An 18,541-nucleotide genomic window follows, 5' to 3' on the forward strand; every position below is an offset into this window, starting at 1 on the left:
ACAAAACATTCTACAAAAGATATGTAGTGTAGATTCGTTTGACTGTAGAACTGTTTGAATCGGTTTCTCAGAGTGTAATAGTCGTTGTTCACTTCAGCAACCGATAGGGGACGGTAATGCAACAGCCGCTCCGTGTTCATCGAACGAAGAAAAAGAAACCTGAAGCACTTTGAAGGGATTCAAACTTCATCTGCTTTCGTTTGAGTGATTGAAATAATATTTTACAGTTATTCACTGTATCGACTGTTTTTCACTGAAATCCAGAGCAGAGTGTTTAAATGGCGTCAGGAAGCGCACTGATCTTTGACGAGGAGATGATCCGTTATAAACTTCTCTGGACAGAGTAAGTCATCTCATCACTTACAAAAGTCTCATCTTATACTGTTGGATGTTAGACGTGATATTATGATAATGCCATAACATTCAGTGAAGTACTGTACAGCATGTCACAGTTTTGTATATATATATACATACCATTGTGTATGAAATACGTTACCCTGGTCCCTGGACTACAAAACCAGTCGATTTCCCTTCATGTTCCATGAAGATATTTTGAAAATTTCCTGTCGTAAATATATCCAAGTTTAATTTTTGATTAGTAATATGCATTGCTAATGACTTCATTTGGACAGCTTTAAAGAAGATTTTCACAATGTTTAGATTTTCTTTTGCAACCTCAGATTCTAGGTTTTCAAACAGTTATTTCGGTCGAGTATTACAAAGGATTATTTATTCAACTTTAAGATAATGTAATTTCAATTTTAAAAAAAATGTCCAGTTACACATAATAATCATTCTCTAAGATGGACAAAGTAGCAAAGTATCACCTTATTATTCACTTTTCGAAACATTGGTTGATGTATTTTTATTTATGTTTTTCAAATCTGTGAATTTGTTTCAACATTCTGTTAATTTGGTATTTTGTTGTTTATTAGTAAACGGCATTTCGTTTTAGAAATTGATTTCTAAAATGTGAAACTGCCATAATTAAAACCAAATGACGAATATGTGACCCTGGACCACAAAACCAGTCATAAGTGTTGATTTATTTTTAATTGAGATTTATACCTCATCCTAATAAATAAGCTTTCCGTCGATGTATGGTTTTGTTAGGATTGGACCATATTTGGCCGAGATACAACTATTTGAAAATCTAGAATCTGAGGGGGCAAAAAAAAAAAAAAAAAATGTATATTGAGAAAATTACTTTTAAAGTTGTCCAAATGAAGTTCTTAGCAAAGCATATTACTAATCAAAAATTAAGTTTTGATATATTTACGGTAGGAAATTGACAAAATATCTTTATGGAACATGATCTTTACTTAACATCCTCATGATTTTTGGCATAAAAAAATGATAATTTTGACATATACAGTGTATTTTTGGCTATTGCTACAAATATATCTGTGCTTTTCATGAGTGGTTTTGTGGTCCAGGGTCACATGATTGGTTTGCATTTTGTACTAGCTGTAATTTGATGTAATTTCAATACTACAAACATAATAAAGTTAACGTTTACTGAAAAACAAGCTTACTTTATTTCAGCTAGTTGACATCACCATTGCTTACTTTTGTTTAGTTTCAGCTGTAATAAAATAACTAAAAGTTAAACTGAAATAAAAATGTGTGCTGTCAAATGATTAATTGTGATTAATCACATTCAAAATAAATTTTTGTTTACATAATATATGTGTGTACCGTGTACATTTATTATGTATGTATAAATACACACACATACGCCGCATATATTTTGAAAACATTTCCATGTATATATTTATATTTGATATTTGTATAATTTAATGTACATATAATTATGTTTAATATATGAAGACAACATTTTTCCTATAAATACATACATGCATGTGTGTGTATTTATGTGACCCAGGGCCACAAAACCAGTTGTAAGGGTCAATTTTTGGCTGAGATACAACTATTTGAAAATCTGGAATCTGAGAGTGCAAAAAAATTGAAATACTGAGAAAATTACCTTTAAAGTTGTCCAAATGAAGTTCTTAGCAATGCACATTAATAATCAAAACTTAAGCTTTGATATATTTATGGTAGGAAATTTACAAAATATCTTCATGGAACATGATCTTAATATCCTAATGATTTTTGGCATAAAAGTAAAATACAAAAATACAATGTATTTTTGGCTTTAATTTTGGATGCGATTAATTGCGATCAATCGTTTGACAGCACTAATAAAAATGTATCAAATTAACCAAACAATAACTAATAAAATGACACAAACTAATTAAAATGAAAACGGAAAATACAAAAAATAAAAACAAATTATTTATATTTTAATAAAACTACTATAATATCTCAGTGTTTTTAGTATTGAACTAAGATTAATAATTACAGGTTTAAGTCAATTATAAAGTTGTAGTAGTTACTAATATGTGACCCTGGATCACAACACCAGTCTTAAGAAGCACGGGTATATTTGTAGCAATGGCCAAAACTACATTGTATGGGTCAAAATCATTGATTATTTTTTTATTTTTAGTATAGATCATGTTACATACCATAAATATATCAAAACCTATTTTTTAATTAGTGATATGCATTGCTAAGAACTTCATTTGGACAACTTTAAAGGCGATTTTCTCAATATTTAGACTTTTTTGCACCATCAGATTTCAGATTTTCTAATAGTTGTATCTCAGCCTAATATTGTCCTAACAAATGTAATGAAAGCTCATTTATTTAGCTTCAGTATCACTTATTCACATCAGTATCGCTGTTTTACTATATTTGCATAATTTGATAATTACATTGTTGATAGTGATAGACTGATTTTTATCAAATTTGATTAAATGGTAATAAACATTGTCTTGTTTTTTGATTTTGTTGTTGCTCCGTCCAGCCCAGTCTGTGAGATCGAGGTGCCCGAACGGTTGAGCGTGTCTTACGAAGCGCTAAAGACCCACGGCGTGGCACAGAGGTGCAAACAGGTGCCAGTCCGGCTGGCTACGGAACAGGAGATTTTACTCGCACACAGGTTAGCTCAGTTTAAACGAGGCTTATTTCTATTCCTATACAACTGTGTTTGGTTTCAAAATCTTTTGTGTTTACTTTAGTGAGGAATATCTGGAGGCTGTTAAACAGACTCCGAAAATGAGCGTGGAAGAGCTGATGGCATTTTCGAAGCAGTACAACGACGTCTATTTCCATCAGGTAAGTCCAGATCATTGACGCTTGTTGGAACTGCAGATGTGAACGCTTTTGACCACAGTTTCTCATGTGAGCGCAGAACATCTATCACTGTGCGAAGCTGGCCTTGGGCGCCACACTGCAGCTGGTGGACAGCGTCATGAAGAAAGAGGTCAGGAACGGCATGGCACTGGTCAGGTGAGCACACAACCAACAGCTGTTGCTTTTATAATTGGAAATAAACAGCCAGGGTGTGACCAAGGTGTCTACCAAGTAGACCATCCGTTCACTTCCAGTACAAAAATTTACAGGTAATTTACTCACCCTCTTGTCTTCCATCTTTCTTTCTTCAGTCGTAAAGAAATAATGTTTTTTGAGGAAAATGTTTCAGGATTTCTCTCTATATAGTGGACTTATATGTTGTCCATGAGTTTGATCTTCCAAGATGCAGTTTAAATGCAGCTTCAAAGGGCTCTAAACAATCCCATTTCAGTTTAAAAAGTGTATAAAATGTGATTCGCTAGATAAGACCCTTCTTCCTCAGCTGGTATTGTTTAGAGCTGCATTTGAATGGCATTTTGGAAGAGCAAATTCGGGGGCACCATAGAAGTCCTGAAATGCTTTTCTTAAAAAATATAATTTCTTTACAACTAAAGAAAGAAAGACATGAACATCTTGGATGACAAGAGGGTGAGTATATTATCGGTACATTTTTGTTAAAATAACTGTTTTCTTTCTGAATATATTTTAAAATGTAATTTATTCCTGTGATTTCAAAGATTTTCCTGTGATTTTTCTTTCATGAATAGAAAGTTCTAATATGCTGATTGGCTGCTCAAGTAACATTTATTACTATTATTATTATTAATATCAATACTTAAAACAGTTGAGAACATGTTTTTTCAGGATTTCTTGATGTATGAAAGATCCAAACATCAGCATTTATCTGAAATAAAAAGCTTTTGTAACATTATACACTAAACCATTCAAAAGCTTGGAGTCAGTATGATTTTCATTTATTTATTTATTGGGAAAAAATACTATATACTATATAAGTATTAATACTTTTATTTAGCAAGGATGCTTTAAATTGATCAAAAGTGATGAAAAGACATTTATAATGTTACAAAAGATTTCTATTTCAGATGAATGCTGTTCTTCTGAACTTTCTATTCATGAAAAGTCTTTGAAATCACAGGAATAAATTACATTTGAAAATATATTCAAATAGAAAACAGTCATTTTAAACAGTTATTTTAAACTGTAAAAAAATACATAAGAAGAAAAGTCTTACTGTCCAAAAGCTTTTGACTGGTAGTGCGTTTCTGTCAATTATGGCCAAAACAGAAGGAAAGAAATAACGAAATGCTGCCGTTCATTTTAAAAACAGCTGATGAAATGCTAAATTATTATTCTAATTTCAAGTTGTCTGGAACCTCGCATAAAAAAAGTTGTTTGTCTAAAATGAAACTGAAAGTAAACTAAAATGAAAGTGAAACTAAAATAAAACATTAATTTTGTTGTTGTTGTTGTCAACAATATAAATAATAATATTTACATTTAGTGCTATTATTTGGTAATATTTCAATGTAACATTTTAATTTAGATGAATATTTAATTCATATTAAATATTAATATTTAATCAAATGTAGTAAATATAAATTTAAATGTAGTAATGTTTTAATTTAATAATACAGTTATTTCTTTATTGTCCTTTTTATTATTATCATTATCAGTAATTATTATTTTATAGACACGAACATTTATATAATGTACTATTTTAGATCGTTTTATTGTAAATGTGTTTTGCATGTTGGTTATTGGACACTTAAATATAAAGTGATTTTGTATTCATATAACACAATATGGTGATCTCTAGTTTTAGTCATTTGTTTTTGTTCATTTCACTCTTTTTGTGACCTTCAGGCCTCCAGGACACCACAGTCAGCGCTCTGCTGCGAACGGTTTCTGTGTGTTTAATAACGTGGCCATCGCTGCACTTTATGCTAAGGAGAACTACAACCTGAACAGGTGAATGGCTGTTACAATCTGCACCCCTGTACAACAAACACCTGTAATACTCACTAAAGGAAAACTAAACCACAGATAGTTTGTCATACAGATTGTGGTTTTCTTTCCAGGGTTTTGATTGTGGACTGGGACGTCCACCATGGACAGGGTATCCAGTACTGCTTCGAGGAGGACCCAAGGTGCGTCAGTTGATCTTCTGATGAACAATATAGTCTTTACTAGTCTGGAATTCTACTGTTTATTTTTTACATTTTATTTAATATTTTTTTCTTTTACACTGCCAGTCAAAGGTTTTTGAACAGGAAGATTTTTTTATGTTTTTTTGCTCACCAAGTCTGCATTTAGTTGATCCAAAGTACAGAAAAAAACAGTAAAATATTGCAGTAATTTTACTATTTAAAATAACTGCTGTCTATTTGAATATATTTTAAAATGTAAAATGTTTCTAAGCTCAGTTTTCATAATCATTACTCCAGTCTTTAGTGTCACATGATTCTTCAGAAATTACACATTTCTTCTTCTTCTTCTTACTACTACTACTATTATTATTATTATTATTATTATTATTATTATTATTATCAATATTTAAAATAGTTGAATAAATTTTTAGGATTCTTTGAATAAAAAGATCCAAAGATCAGCATTTATCTGAAATAAGCTTTTTTAACGTTATACACTATACCACTCAAAAGTTTGGCGTCAATATATATATATATATATATATATATATATATATATATATATATATATATACAGTAGTCAACATTTGAATTGTATCAAAACCTTTCATCAAATTTGTCCTATAACAAAAAACAATACCCGTTCTTGTCTTAGGACAACTTTGGTAAACATTTTTGATCCACTTCAAATGTTGACTACTGTATATTTCCCATATATATTGGGAAAGACATAGAAATTAATGCTTTTATTTAGCAAGGATGCTTTAAATTGATCAAAAGTGATGATAAAGGATGAAAAATGTTACAAAAGATTTCTATGCTATTTCTATGAAATAAATACTGTTCTTCTGAACTTTCTATTCATTAAAGAAACCTAAAAAATAATTTTCCTTGGCTGTTTTCAACATAATAATAATAATAATAATAATAATAATAATTTGAGCAGCAAATCAGAATGATTTCTGAAGGATCATGAGTAGGGCTGGGCGATATGGCAAAAATGTAATCTCGATAATTTTTTCCCAATATTGAACGATAACGATATATATTTCGATATAAGATGTTGATGTTGCCAGCTTTAAAATAGTATCCCAACAATGACTAAAGCCACAAAAATGAAAGGGTTCATTAAATTACATTTAAAGTATAGTTTATTAACAAAAACAGATTACAGATTTGGCCTTAAAAATTAAAACAACTTACTAAAATAAATTAAAAAAATAAAAGTTGTGACAGAGTATGGTAAATGAGAGTAAATGTACAAAATGTAAACAAAATTATTGTAAAAACATCATTTGTAACACAATTATTTATTTATTTATTTATTTATTATTATTAACACAATTGTTTATTTTCTCTATTATAGGTTGAGCTATTTAAATTAGAGGCAACCACTGCATTTTGAAACAATCTACAGTATAAATAACAAAAAAATACGACACAGTTCTTTCTTAATCGTATTAAGTGCAGACAATTCAGCCATAATCTAAGTAGGCTACTCTCTAAATATTCAAAGTGCAAATAGAGACGGATATTTCAAGCATGATACAGACCTATAGACATACACAACCTATCATAGCCTACATACTAATAACAGCCTAGATATGTCATGTAGCCTAGTTTGCGTGCATTGGGGGGATTAAAATTGCTTTTGAATGCGCGTGCGTTTTTTGCTTTCGGTTTCAGTTTTAACAATCGCGCCAAACTCTCAGCTGAGCTGAGAGTCACTTTTCAGGTAGCCAAACCACTTATATAACGGAATTCGTGCTACCTTTTTTGTCGACAATTTCAACATCTTTGGATAATAACTCATGTTAGTTTCACTTTCGTCGCTGCTTCCTCTCTCTTTTTTTTTTTGTCGTCCTGGTGTTAAGTTTGCTTCGCAAAGTGCGGTAGGAAATGAACTTTGTACTTTGACGTGCACACGCACGCTGTACGCTGATTGGCTGTTGTCGCATATTTCTACTGTGTGATTGGCTCTTAGATTAATCCATATCGAGCAAAAAATGTCTAGAGCCTATCATCGTTATAAACATAAATTTTATCGCGATTCGATATTATATCGTTTATCGGCCCAGCCCTAATCATGAGACTAGAGTAATGATGCTAAAATGCAGCTTTGAAATCAAAGGAATAAATTACATTTTAATATAAATTTAAATACAAAGCAGTAATTTTAAATAGTTAAAATATTTCAAAATGTTACTCTTTTTGCTGTACTTCGATCAAATAAATGCAGACTTGGTGAGCAGAAGAGACTTCTTAAAAAACATTAACAATCTTACTGTTCAAAAACCTTTGACTGGTAGTGTATTTCTGAACTAAAATGATTTTATTACAATATCATCCACCAAATAAAAAATCATAACTCGGATCGCTTAAAAAAATTCAAGTCATCACCTCAACGACCTGTGCAGATTGAGAAATCATTTATGTCCAAAGGGCAATCGTTTTCCTTAGCATGCGCTCTTATTAATTATTAATTCTAGTGAATTTAAATGATTTCCCTTTCGTCCTAGTGTGCTTTATTTTTCCTGGCATCGTTACGAGCACCAGGCCTTCTGGCCCAATCTTCCTGAATCGGACTACACTAGCGTCGGCAAAGGCAAAGGATCTGGTTTTAACATTAATATCCCCTGGAACAAGGCAAGTGAAAACTGTATCAGTGCTCAGAAACCATCAAATTTTGTCATAAATGTGGATTTAATAACAGCAGTGCATGCTAATCAAATCCACTTCTAATCAGCTATTCTCATTGGTCAAGATTTTTACCAAATTTTTTCCTGCAGGTGGGCATGACGAACAGCGACTATCTGGCTGCTTTCTTCCATGTGCTTTTACCCATTGCGTATGAGGTATCTGTCGCACAAGAACAAGTATAAGACTGTTAGACTATTTTCTGAGCATCCAAGTCAAGCTGATGCACATTTCTTTCTCTTTCAGTTTGATCCGGAGCTGGTTTTGGTCAGTGCTGGTTTTGATTCAGCCATTGGGGACCCAGAAGTAAGAGACTCTTTTAAATTTGTGATTGTTCGAGCTCCTTACCAGTGATTTTTTTTTTTTTTGGATCTTGTTTGAAGAAATAGTTCACTCAAAAATGAATTATTAGAAATGAAATTAGTGAAAAAGAGGGTTTGAGCCATCAAAATAGATGTAGATTAGTTAGTTTCTTCATGGGAACAGATTTTGAGAAATGTAGCATTACCTCACTTGTTCACCAATGGATCCTCTGCAGTGTATGGGTGCCGTCAAAATGAGAGTTCAAACTGCTGATAAAAACATCACAATAATCCACAAGTGATCCATCAATTAACATCTTGTGAAGTAAAAAGCTTCATGTTTGTAAGAAACAAATTCAAACCGTTGTTTCTGGCTAAAAATTCCATAATCCATAATCTGAATCAGGAGTGAAATATGCATTGCACAGATTAAGCACTGTTTAAAAAAAGTGGAAAAAAGTCCAAAACAGTTCTAAACAAATAGGTGGGTGAATTTTGATGAGAGAGGACAACAGGAGATATAATGGATTGTGGACTTGTGTTTTATATTTAAAGACATGAGGTCTTACTGATTTGTTTTATAAAGCATGCATTTTTTCCTTAATGAACATTAATTGGTGGATTGGAGTATTGTGGATTATTTGTGGATCATTTTTATCATCTGTTTTGAGTCTGATTCTGACGGCACCCATTCACTGCAGGGGATCCATTATTGAGCAAGTGATCTGTGTCAAATCTGTTCCCATGAAGAAACAAACTCATCTACATCTTGGTTGAACTGAGGGTGAACTATTGCTTCAATTCTTCAAATCTGCATCTGTCACACTGTTTCAAAAGTTTCCACCCTGTTTTATAGATTAATTGATATTAGTCTGTTTACTGTCTGTTCTGTTTCAGGGTGAAATGTGTGCTCGTCCTGAGATCTTTGCCCACCTCACACAACTGCTAATGCCTTTGGCTGCAGGCAAAATGTGCCTCGTCCTGGAGGTCAGTTGTCATTATCACTTAAAATCTTTTTTAAAGCTGATCCAAGCATATTTTCACTTTAAAGCCCCATTATCTGCGAAATCATGTTTAGACTTTTTAATGGTTTTAAAAAAGCCTTTTCTGCTCACCAATCCATTTGATCCAATTTACAGCAAAAGTAGTAATATTGTGAAATATTTTTACTATTTAAAATAACTGCTTTCCATTTGAATACATTTTAAAATATAATTTATTCCTGTGGTCAAAGCTCAAATTTTAGCATCATTACTCCAGTCTTCAATGTCAGTTGCTCCAGAAATCATTCTGATATGCTGATTTGCTGTTCAAGAAACATTATTTATTATTATTATTGTCAATATTGTTGTCGTATAATGATTTCTGAAGGTTCTTCTGACTGGAGTAATGATGCTTAAAATTCCGCTTTGAAATCACAGGAATAAATTACATTTTAAAATATATTCAAATAGAAAACAGTTGTTTTAAATAGTAAAAATATTCTAAAATTGTATTGTTCTTGTAAATAAATGCAGGCTTGCTGAGCAGAAGAGAAAAACCGTTAAAAATCTTACTGTTCAGAAACTTTTGACTGGTAGTGTATTCTTTCTTCTGATTTTCCTTCAATCTTTCAGGGAGGGTATAACCTGACTTCTCTGGCCCAATCGGTTTGCCAAACCGTCCAGACCCTTTTGGGAGATCCAGCCCCTCGGCTGTCAGGGCTCACAGTCCCTTGTGAGAGGTAAATTGAGCTGTCAATCATGGGGCGAGTGCTTTTCATTGGTTGAGTTAAGGTGCACTGGGTAGCTCCGCCCACAGTCAAAACTGATTGGTCCAAAATCCTGCCCTAGATGCATCAAACAGTAAAATATGTTCAGATTGGTTGTGATTTGGTTTCAATGTAAACACATTTTTGTGTTATTCATGTGATTTTTTTCTTTTTTTTTTTTTCGAAGTGCACTGGAATCTATCCAAAATGTTTGCAGCGCTCAATCATCATACTGGAACTGTTTCAAACACTTAGGTTAGTGTTTGTTTACTCTTTTTTTTTTTCCCCTTCACTTTTAAAGGGATAGTTTTATTTTAGTATTAATTATGTAGTGTAATGTTTTTTCTTAAAAAAAAAAATTAGCTTTTAATTTTATATTTTCAGTTTTCATTTCATTTTTATTGATTTTATGTGCTTTTGTAAGATTTATTCTTTATATATATATACAGTACAGACCAAAAGTTTGGACACACCTTCAAATTCAAATGAATGAGAAGGTTTGTCCAAACTTTTGGTCTGTACTGTATATTTTTCTGTTTATTAAAGTTTTTACTCTACATTTGTACAGTTTTCAGTGGGTTAGTGATATTTTTTAAATATATATAAATTAATAAATAAATATTTTTTAAATTGGTTTTTATACAAAAACTGCTTTTTTATGTAAAATTCACTTTATAAAAGACCCACATTTCTAACTTTAATTCATGGGGATAACATGGATAATTTCACATGGTTTAGTGTAAGATTTTTGCCCATCTTTTGGAAAATCCAGTTTTAAAAGTAAAAAAAATAACTTTTATCAGTAGGTGGCTGCAGAGCTCCACTATTTGCTATTTGACCACCTGAAAGATTTTTTTTCACAAGTTTTTTCAGTTGAATTCATATCTACAGTACAGACCAAAGGTTTGGACACACCTGAATGAGAATATATATATATATATATATATATATATATATATATATATATATATATATATATATATATATATATATATAATATAACAATTTTTTTGTTTTAGTTTTATTTATTTCTAGTTAGTAATTAATTTCAGCTGTATTCATTGACAAAACTATTTTTTTTATAATTTTAATTTTAGTTAACGACAATAACTCTGTCATAAAGGCAATTGGTACTTCTTTTCAAGTAATAGGTTTAAAGATCTGACATTTAAATTCATTTTTATTTAACATTTGACTGCTACGCAAATTTTTATCTGTCTCATTCTTAAAGAGGCTCATTCAGGAACAAGCACCAAGCGGCCCAGACTGGATGAGAAGAACGGTGAAACAAAAGATCCTGCGAAACCTGCGCCTGAGACTAGTGCGAAGAAGTCAACGCAGGATATTGTGTGGCCTGAACCTTTACCCAGGACATCTACTGATGTGAGAACAGCCGTAGCGCCCCCTCCTGGTGTGGAGGTATCGCTCCCAGAGGGCTGCCAGTATTTGGGGGAAGTTTCCCCGAGTACCTCTAAAGAAGTACAAAGTATTCGGTGGGTAAAATCAGCTCACAAAACACAAGGTCACGCTTTTGAGCCACATTCTAACTGTTTTTCCATCTCTAGGGATAAACATTTTCAAGACGTAACCGACCAAAACATCCTCCAGCCTCTCGGAAGTATAATTTCAGTTCTTGACCAAATGATGAATAAAGAGGTGAGGAAGCGATAACAGAGCTCAGGTTGGTAGTCTATGTGTGCAGTATTTGGTAACGGACTGTAACGCTTCATCAGGTGTGTAACGGATGTGTCGTGGTGTCTGACTTGAGTGTGTCCGTTTGCTGTGCTTATCAACACTCACTTATGGGACTTGCTGAACGGTACAACATTTCTTAGACTAACAGAATTAAAATGATCAATATTACCTGTTATGTGATATTAAATACAGTGTTTTTGGTTTTTGATAAAGGGTGATGGTTGTTTTCATTGGAGATGGAAATATACCAGTCAAAACTGATCACGGGTGAGTTATTACTCGTTTTTGTGTTTTTATTGTTTGTCGAATAAAGAGAAGAGCTAAATTTCTAAAGCAGAAAATATTTCTAAAATAAATAAATTATTTATCTATATGGGCCATTCTATAGAATTAGTGCAAACTGCTGTCCCACAACCAAAAAAGACATTTAAAAAGCATTGTATATATAACAGTTTATATATAAAATCATCATTTATTGGGTACTTGCAAGTGGGTGGTGGCTGTCCTGAACCCTTATGAAAAATGATATTAAAATATTTTTGTTGTTTTTTAAAAGTGTCTTTTTGATTCTTTTAAAAAGTGAAGTAAAAAAAAGAACATTTATGTAAAAAATGTGCCCCGCATTTTCACGTCATTACCAAAGCGTGTACGTTTTAGTCCATTTTAGTCCAACAACTACACGATGTACCATGTTCTGATTAGCATCTAGATTCAAAAACATCTAAAATTGTCAGGACCGAAACATTTGGTGGATCTTTGTTTTTTGGGTGTTTTCCCATAAAATTGTCACTACCGTAACAGTCATGACTGAATATGTCATCATTGTTTTAGTAGTGACATAAGGGAACACATAATCCTCATATTTGTGAGAAATAAACAATATTTTAGTACAGTTATGCAATTTTTTTTATTATTTTAGAATGTTTTAGTTGTGTATGTGCATTAATTTCTAAGCATTAATTCTGACTTAAAGTTACTTTTATTCAACCAGAAAGTTTTTTTTGACCGGAAATGACACAGGCTTCTCCCAAAAGATAATAAGACGAGGCATCATTGTGGAAAAAAAATATTACTCATCTTTTATTTACATTTGAACAAAAAGTGGCATGTCCAAAATTATTCACACCCTTCTCAATAATCAATAGAAAAGCCTTTATTGGCTATTACAGCAATCAAACACTTCCTATAATTGCTGACCAGCTTTTTGCATGTCTCCACTGGTATTTTTGCCCATTCATCTTTAGCGATGAGCTCCAACTCTTTCAGGTTGGAGGGTCTCCTTGCCATCACCCTGATCTTTAGCTCCCTCCACAGATTCTCAATTGGATTTAAGTCAGGACTCTGGCTGGGCCACTGCAGAACGTTAATGTTTTTGTCTGCTAACCATTTCTTCACCACTTTTGCTGTGTGTTTTGGGTCGTTGTCTTGCTGAAATGTCCACTGGTGCCCAAGACCAAGTTTCTCTGCAGACTGCCTGATGTTGTTGAGAATGTTGATGTATTGCTCCTTTTTCATGGTGCCGTTTACTGTGATTAGGTTCCCTGGCCCAACGGCTAAAAAAACCCTCAAAACATTAGGTTCCCACCACCATGTTTGACAGTGGGATGGTGTTCTTAGGGTTGAAGGCTTCTCCTGTTTTACGCCAAATGAAGGCTACATCATTGTGGCCAAACAATTCAATTTTTGTTTCATCTGACCATAAAACAGAAGACCAGAAGTCTTCTTCTTTGTCCAGATGAGCATTTGCAAAGGCCAAGCGGGCTTTTGTGTGCCTTATCTGGAGAAGTGGTCTCCTCCTTGGTCTGCGTCCGTGAAACCCAGCGGTGTGCAGTGTCTGTTGGACTGTCTGCCTTGAGATGTTGCCACCAGCAGAGCCCAGATTCATCAGGATGGCCTTGGTGGTGATCCTTCGATTCTTTTTTACCTCTCTCACTATCCTCCTGGTCAGCACAGGTGTCACTTTTGGCTTCCGACCACGTCCTCTGAGATTTTTCACAGTGCGGAACGTCTTGTATTTTTGAATAATACTTTGCACTGTAGCCACTGGAACTTCAAAACATTTAGAGTGCTTTCCTGACTTGTGAGCAGCCACAATGCGCAGCTGCAGGTCATCAGTGAGCTCATGCTCAACCTCAGTGAATATGCAAATTGCATACATAATTAGGTGTTGCATTTAATAAAAAAGATTATTTAAAAATCACATGATCAGCTTGCATTGACCACAGTGGTTTCTTATCTGTCTCTTCAGGAAAGTGTTTCTATTGCAGATCTGTACCAAAGAAACTGAAGAGAAGTGTTTGAACACTTTGTCCTTGTGTCTGAGAGAGGTGCGTGATCACAGCTGATATTGTCTCCAATTTTTGCCTTGTTTGTGTGAAGTCACTTCCTCTTGTTTGTCTCCAGGGTGAGAGCTTCAATGCAGGTTTCATGCAGGCAGTTCTGGGCCTGATCCTCCCTCTGGCGTATGAGTTTAACCCCAGTCTGGTGCTGGGGATTGTTGGAGACAGTGGGGCAAAGACACATCTGGCACCTGTCTGGGGTCACCTGACCGGCCTGCTCCAAGGCCTGGCAGAGTGCCGGATGCTCACCCTACTGCAGGTCAAATTTACACGTTTTTGTTGAAATCTGGTCCCAAATACGTTGAAATATTTTTACATTTATTTTGTTTTAAATGCATTAATGTGATTTAATTAATTTATTTTAAACATACATGTACTTGTTTTCAATATATTTATGTATTTTAATTGTATTTATTTATTTATTTTAAACATGTATTTGTTTATTTTTACATGTTTTTTTTTTTTAAATGTATTTGATGATTTTATTTGACACAATCTTCTAGTCCAAAATATTATGGAGAAAAATCCATACTCTTGGTTTGCCACACAAAACATGGTTTTGTTTGATAGTGGTTAACGTGATAGTTCACCCAAAAATAAAAATTCTCTCATTAATTATTCATCCTCATATAATTTTAAACCTGTAAGACCTTCATTTATCGTATGCGTAGTGTTACTTGAGAACGCATGGTGGAGACTGACATGGAATAGAAGAAATTGTTTAATAAAGTGGTTATACTTTGTGTATTAAAAGTATTCTCGTAGCTTTATAAAATTATGGTTGAACCACTAATGTCACATGGACTATTTTAATGATGTCCTTACTACCTTTCTGGGGCTTAAACGTGGTAGTTGCATTGCTGTCTACTGTATGCAGGGTCAAAAAGCTCTCGGATTTTATAAAAAATGTCTTAGCTTGTGTTCTGAAGATGACCAAAGGTCTTGGTTTCAAACGACATGAGGGTGAGTAATTAAGGACAGAATTGTCATTTTTGGGTGAACTATCCCTTTAAGACCATATCTGGCAATGCGTCACCTTACCGTTGCTTACTACTAGTAAATCGCAATACCTTCATGTTTTCAGGACTATGACAAAGATCTGCTGGAGGTTACGGTTTCCGCCCTTTCTGGGGCACCCATCCCCCCACTCGGGCTCCTGGGGGCCCCCAAACCTGAAGTTGTTAAGATGATCGAAAAGCAGAGACAGAGGCTGCAGAAATGTTGGGGTCTCCTGCGATGCACAGGTACATAATATATCTAATACAGTCTAAAATTTAGATACACCTTGCAGAATCTGCAAAATGTTTATTATTTTACCAAATTAAGAGAGATCATGCAAAATGCATGGGATTTATTATACTGAGCTTAAATATTTCACATATAGTCCACAAGAGAAAGTTGAATTTATATAATATAAAAATGGCCCTGTTTAAAAGTTTACACACGATTCTTGATTCTTAAAGGAGTCATCGGGTGCAAAACTAACTTTTCCATGTTGTTTGCACATTAATGTGTGTTGGTAGTTTGTGTACACATTAGGGATGCTCATTTCGGTTAATTTTCCTGACCGACAACCGCTGCTCGTTATCCGAACATTAACCGTTAACTGATAAAATTTGAATAATAAATTAGTTTAAAATAAAAATAGAATGCACGAGTATCTGTGATGATACATTAAAAATACAAGCAAATGTTTTATTTTAACGTGCAAACAGCAGCATACAGTGCAACATAAAAAACTGTATTGACATATAACTTAAATTATCACGCATCAGCAGCGGTTCTGAGAACAGAGAAAATCTGAATGAAAAAAAAGAATAATATAAATAGGCCTACACTAAATATGTATAAATTAAATAACTACCTAATTAAGATGACAAAACTAAAACACACTGAATCCTTTTATGCGCTTTGAAGAACTGTACCGGTCTTATTCTTCTCGTCGGACATAAAAATATATAGCAGGCCAGCCAATACCTCAGTGTGCCTAGTTTTTAACATGTCCACATGCTGTACGGATAGGCAGGACCGCTGCCTGTTAACTCTTAGATCCGCGAAAAAAACACCATCACAAAAACCCTTTCAATTTGCGGTTCGGGACTTCCATCCACTGTTATGCGTGAGGAGAAGCGCGTGTTTTACAGCGTTCAGCAATAGCCAATCACAGACATGTATGTTGATTTGATTATCACTGTGGCCAATCAGAGGAGGCTATGTTACAATCCACTCACCAACCAAAGTGCCGGTTTCAGTTTTGCTGAAACTACACTTTCACGAACTCTCTTATTAAAACAAAGAAAGTGTTGGCATTATATAAATAAGAGATTAATTGTGCAGTGTAAAGGTTATTTTATTACTTTTTAATAACTTTATGAGATTGCGATGAACTACTCTAAGATGAGTGATAGCTTTCCAGTGATTGTAACGGGAGCGCCTATTGCGCACTTTCTAGACTATAATTCATTCAGAATTTGAATACATTCACTCACGGATTCACTCTCTAATAACCCAATATCGCCTCTTGCCATTGAGTTGCATATACTACATCTGTTTACTAAGTAAAGGTGAAGCGAAATATGTCTGTACAGCCACACTGCACGTGTCAACACGCGCGCGTGAGTAAACAGATAACTTACAAATAGCATTATTTCTTTCACCATGCAGCAAACGTTAAAAAAAAAGAATAGAAAAAAACCCTTTTAAACCGTTTAACTGATAGTAATAATCGGTTAAAATTCTTACTGTCGATTAACGGTTAAACGGTCAATATGAGCATCCCTAGTACACATCCACCCTACATTGATAAAAATCCACCAAGTGGTATTTTTTAATCTTTAAAAGTAATATCTTCTTTTTAAAATCAGATCACTCTTAGCTTCTTGTCGTTGTGACGAAACACAGTTGATTGACATGAGCGCCTTACCTTAGACCCGCCCTCATCGAGCTGAAACAGTTCAAACATGATCGCCATTGTGTGACTCAGGTGCAGAGGAAGAAATTGAGTGATTGAGGTGTTCTGTTCTTGGATGCAATAATTAAAAAAGCAGTAGTCATTTACTCCCGACATCTGAGCAGAGCTCGTGGTCTTGTCTTAAAATGAGCTGAAATTTTGCAGAGCTGATTTTGACAGGGTAAAAGGGTGTTTTTTTACACTACTTGTGGAAAATGGGCATCCGATGACCCCTTTAATACTGTATTGTGACCTGAATGATCCACAGCTGTTTTTTTTTTTTTTGTTTAGTGATAGTTATTGTGAGTTCACAAGGTTCAAACACTCACTGATGCTTCAGAAGGAAACACAATGCATTAATATCCAGGGGTGTAAACTTTTGAACAGAATGAAGATGTGTACATTTTTCTTATTTTGCCTAAATATCTTTTTTTTTTTCATTTAGTAGTGCCATTTAGAAGCTACAGAAGATACTTGCATGTTTCCCAGAAGATAAAATAAGTTAAATTTACACTGATTTTCATATTTAAAATGTTTTCACCCCCCGGCTATTCATGCATTATATTTCCTTTAAAAGAATCAAGTGTATGTAAACTTTTGATTAGCATAATTTTTTATAAATTTAACTATTATTTTCTCTTGTGGACTATATGTAAACACCTTTTATGTGAAATATCTTATTCAGATCAGTACTAAATAAAAAATAAGATGCATTTTGTATAATCCCTCTTATTTTAGTAAAATAATTAACATTTTGCAGATTCTGCAAGGTGTTTGTAAACTTTTGACTTCAACTGTTCATATCTGACCTTAGAATGACTGTACTCTTACAGAAATAAATGAATAATAACGTGTGTTTGTGCAGTTTCAGAAAGCTGATGGAAATGTCTGGAACACTGAACGACCTGGGTTTTGATGCTCAGTTATGGAAAATAATCATTTGTACTTTTTTACATTTTGTATGGCATTAAAAAAATGAACTTGGTGTAATCTTTGTTGATACTTTATTTTTTAATCGTGATGTGAGTGAAGGGTTTAGACGTTAGTTAGAAGTGAGCTAAATCTGACAAAACCTCCATTTGAGAATGTAAGCATGTATTATACATGTTATACATTTTGAATTATGTATTATAAACCTCTTGGTGTTTGCTAAATGTGTTTTAGAGTTAATAAATATTCATTTTATATAATAACAACAGACATCTTGGTTGGATAGCTGTCTTGTGTGTGTTTAGTTTGTTTCTGTGACTGACAGTAAGGGTGTGGCTCAAGAAGTTACAACACTTTTCCAGATATGACTATGCCCGACTCTCAGAATACATCGGGAGTGACCATTTGTTCATACTTCCTTTTTTAATGCTTTTACACGACATCTGTGCTGCTTTCTGTTAAATTCTTCACCACACCCGGAGAAAACGGTGAGTACAGAGATACATTTT

General features: G+C 33.6%; 1 protein-coding gene across 1 annotated transcript; it reads left to right on the plus strand.

Moving 5' to 3' along the window:
* The first annotated feature begins 158 nt into the window (after nt 1-158).
* Nucleotides 159-18,087, plus strand: hdac10 (histone deacetylase 10). Its single transcript, XM_073832605.1, has 20 exons — nt 159-343; nt 2,873-3,007; nt 3,087-3,183; nt 3,260-3,357; nt 5,086-5,190; nt 5,301-5,369; nt 7,889-8,015; nt 8,159-8,224; nt 8,313-8,372; nt 9,266-9,355; nt 9,985-10,091; nt 10,306-10,373; nt 11,350-11,611; nt 11,684-11,774; nt 11,852-11,937; nt 12,027-12,080; nt 14,062-14,140; nt 14,217-14,411; nt 15,237-15,396; nt 17,968-18,087. The coding sequence occupies exons 1-20, from the start codon at nt 279-281 to the stop codon at nt 17,979-17,981; spliced, it is 2,028 nt and encodes a 675-aa protein (XP_073688706.1). The 5' UTR covers nt 159-278; the 3' UTR covers nt 17,982-18,087.
* The last annotated feature ends 454 nt before the right edge of the window (nt 18,088-18,541 follow it).

The sequence above is a fragment of the Garra rufa genome, unplaced genomic scaffold (assembly GCF_049309525.1).
Source record: "Garra rufa unplaced genomic scaffold, GarRuf1.0 hap1_unplaced_004, whole genome shotgun sequence".
Classification (NCBI taxonomy): Eukaryota; Metazoa; Chordata; class Actinopteri; order Cypriniformes; family Cyprinidae; genus Garra; species Garra rufa.

Bases quoted from the DNA above. Each gene is read 5' to 3' on its own strand.
- hdac10 (XM_073832605.1), top strand. From the start codon at position 279: ATGGCGTCAGGAAGCGCACTGATCTTTGACGAGGAGATGATCCGTTAT. The intron at 3,358-5,085 runs GTGAGCACACAA...TGTGACCTTCAG, and splicing joins AACGGCATGGCACTGGTCAG to GCCTCCAGGACACCACAGTC. The intron at 9,356-9,984 runs GTCAGTTGTCAT...TCAATCTTTCAG, and splicing joins AAATGTGCCTCGTCCTGGAG to GGAGGGTATAACCTGACTTC.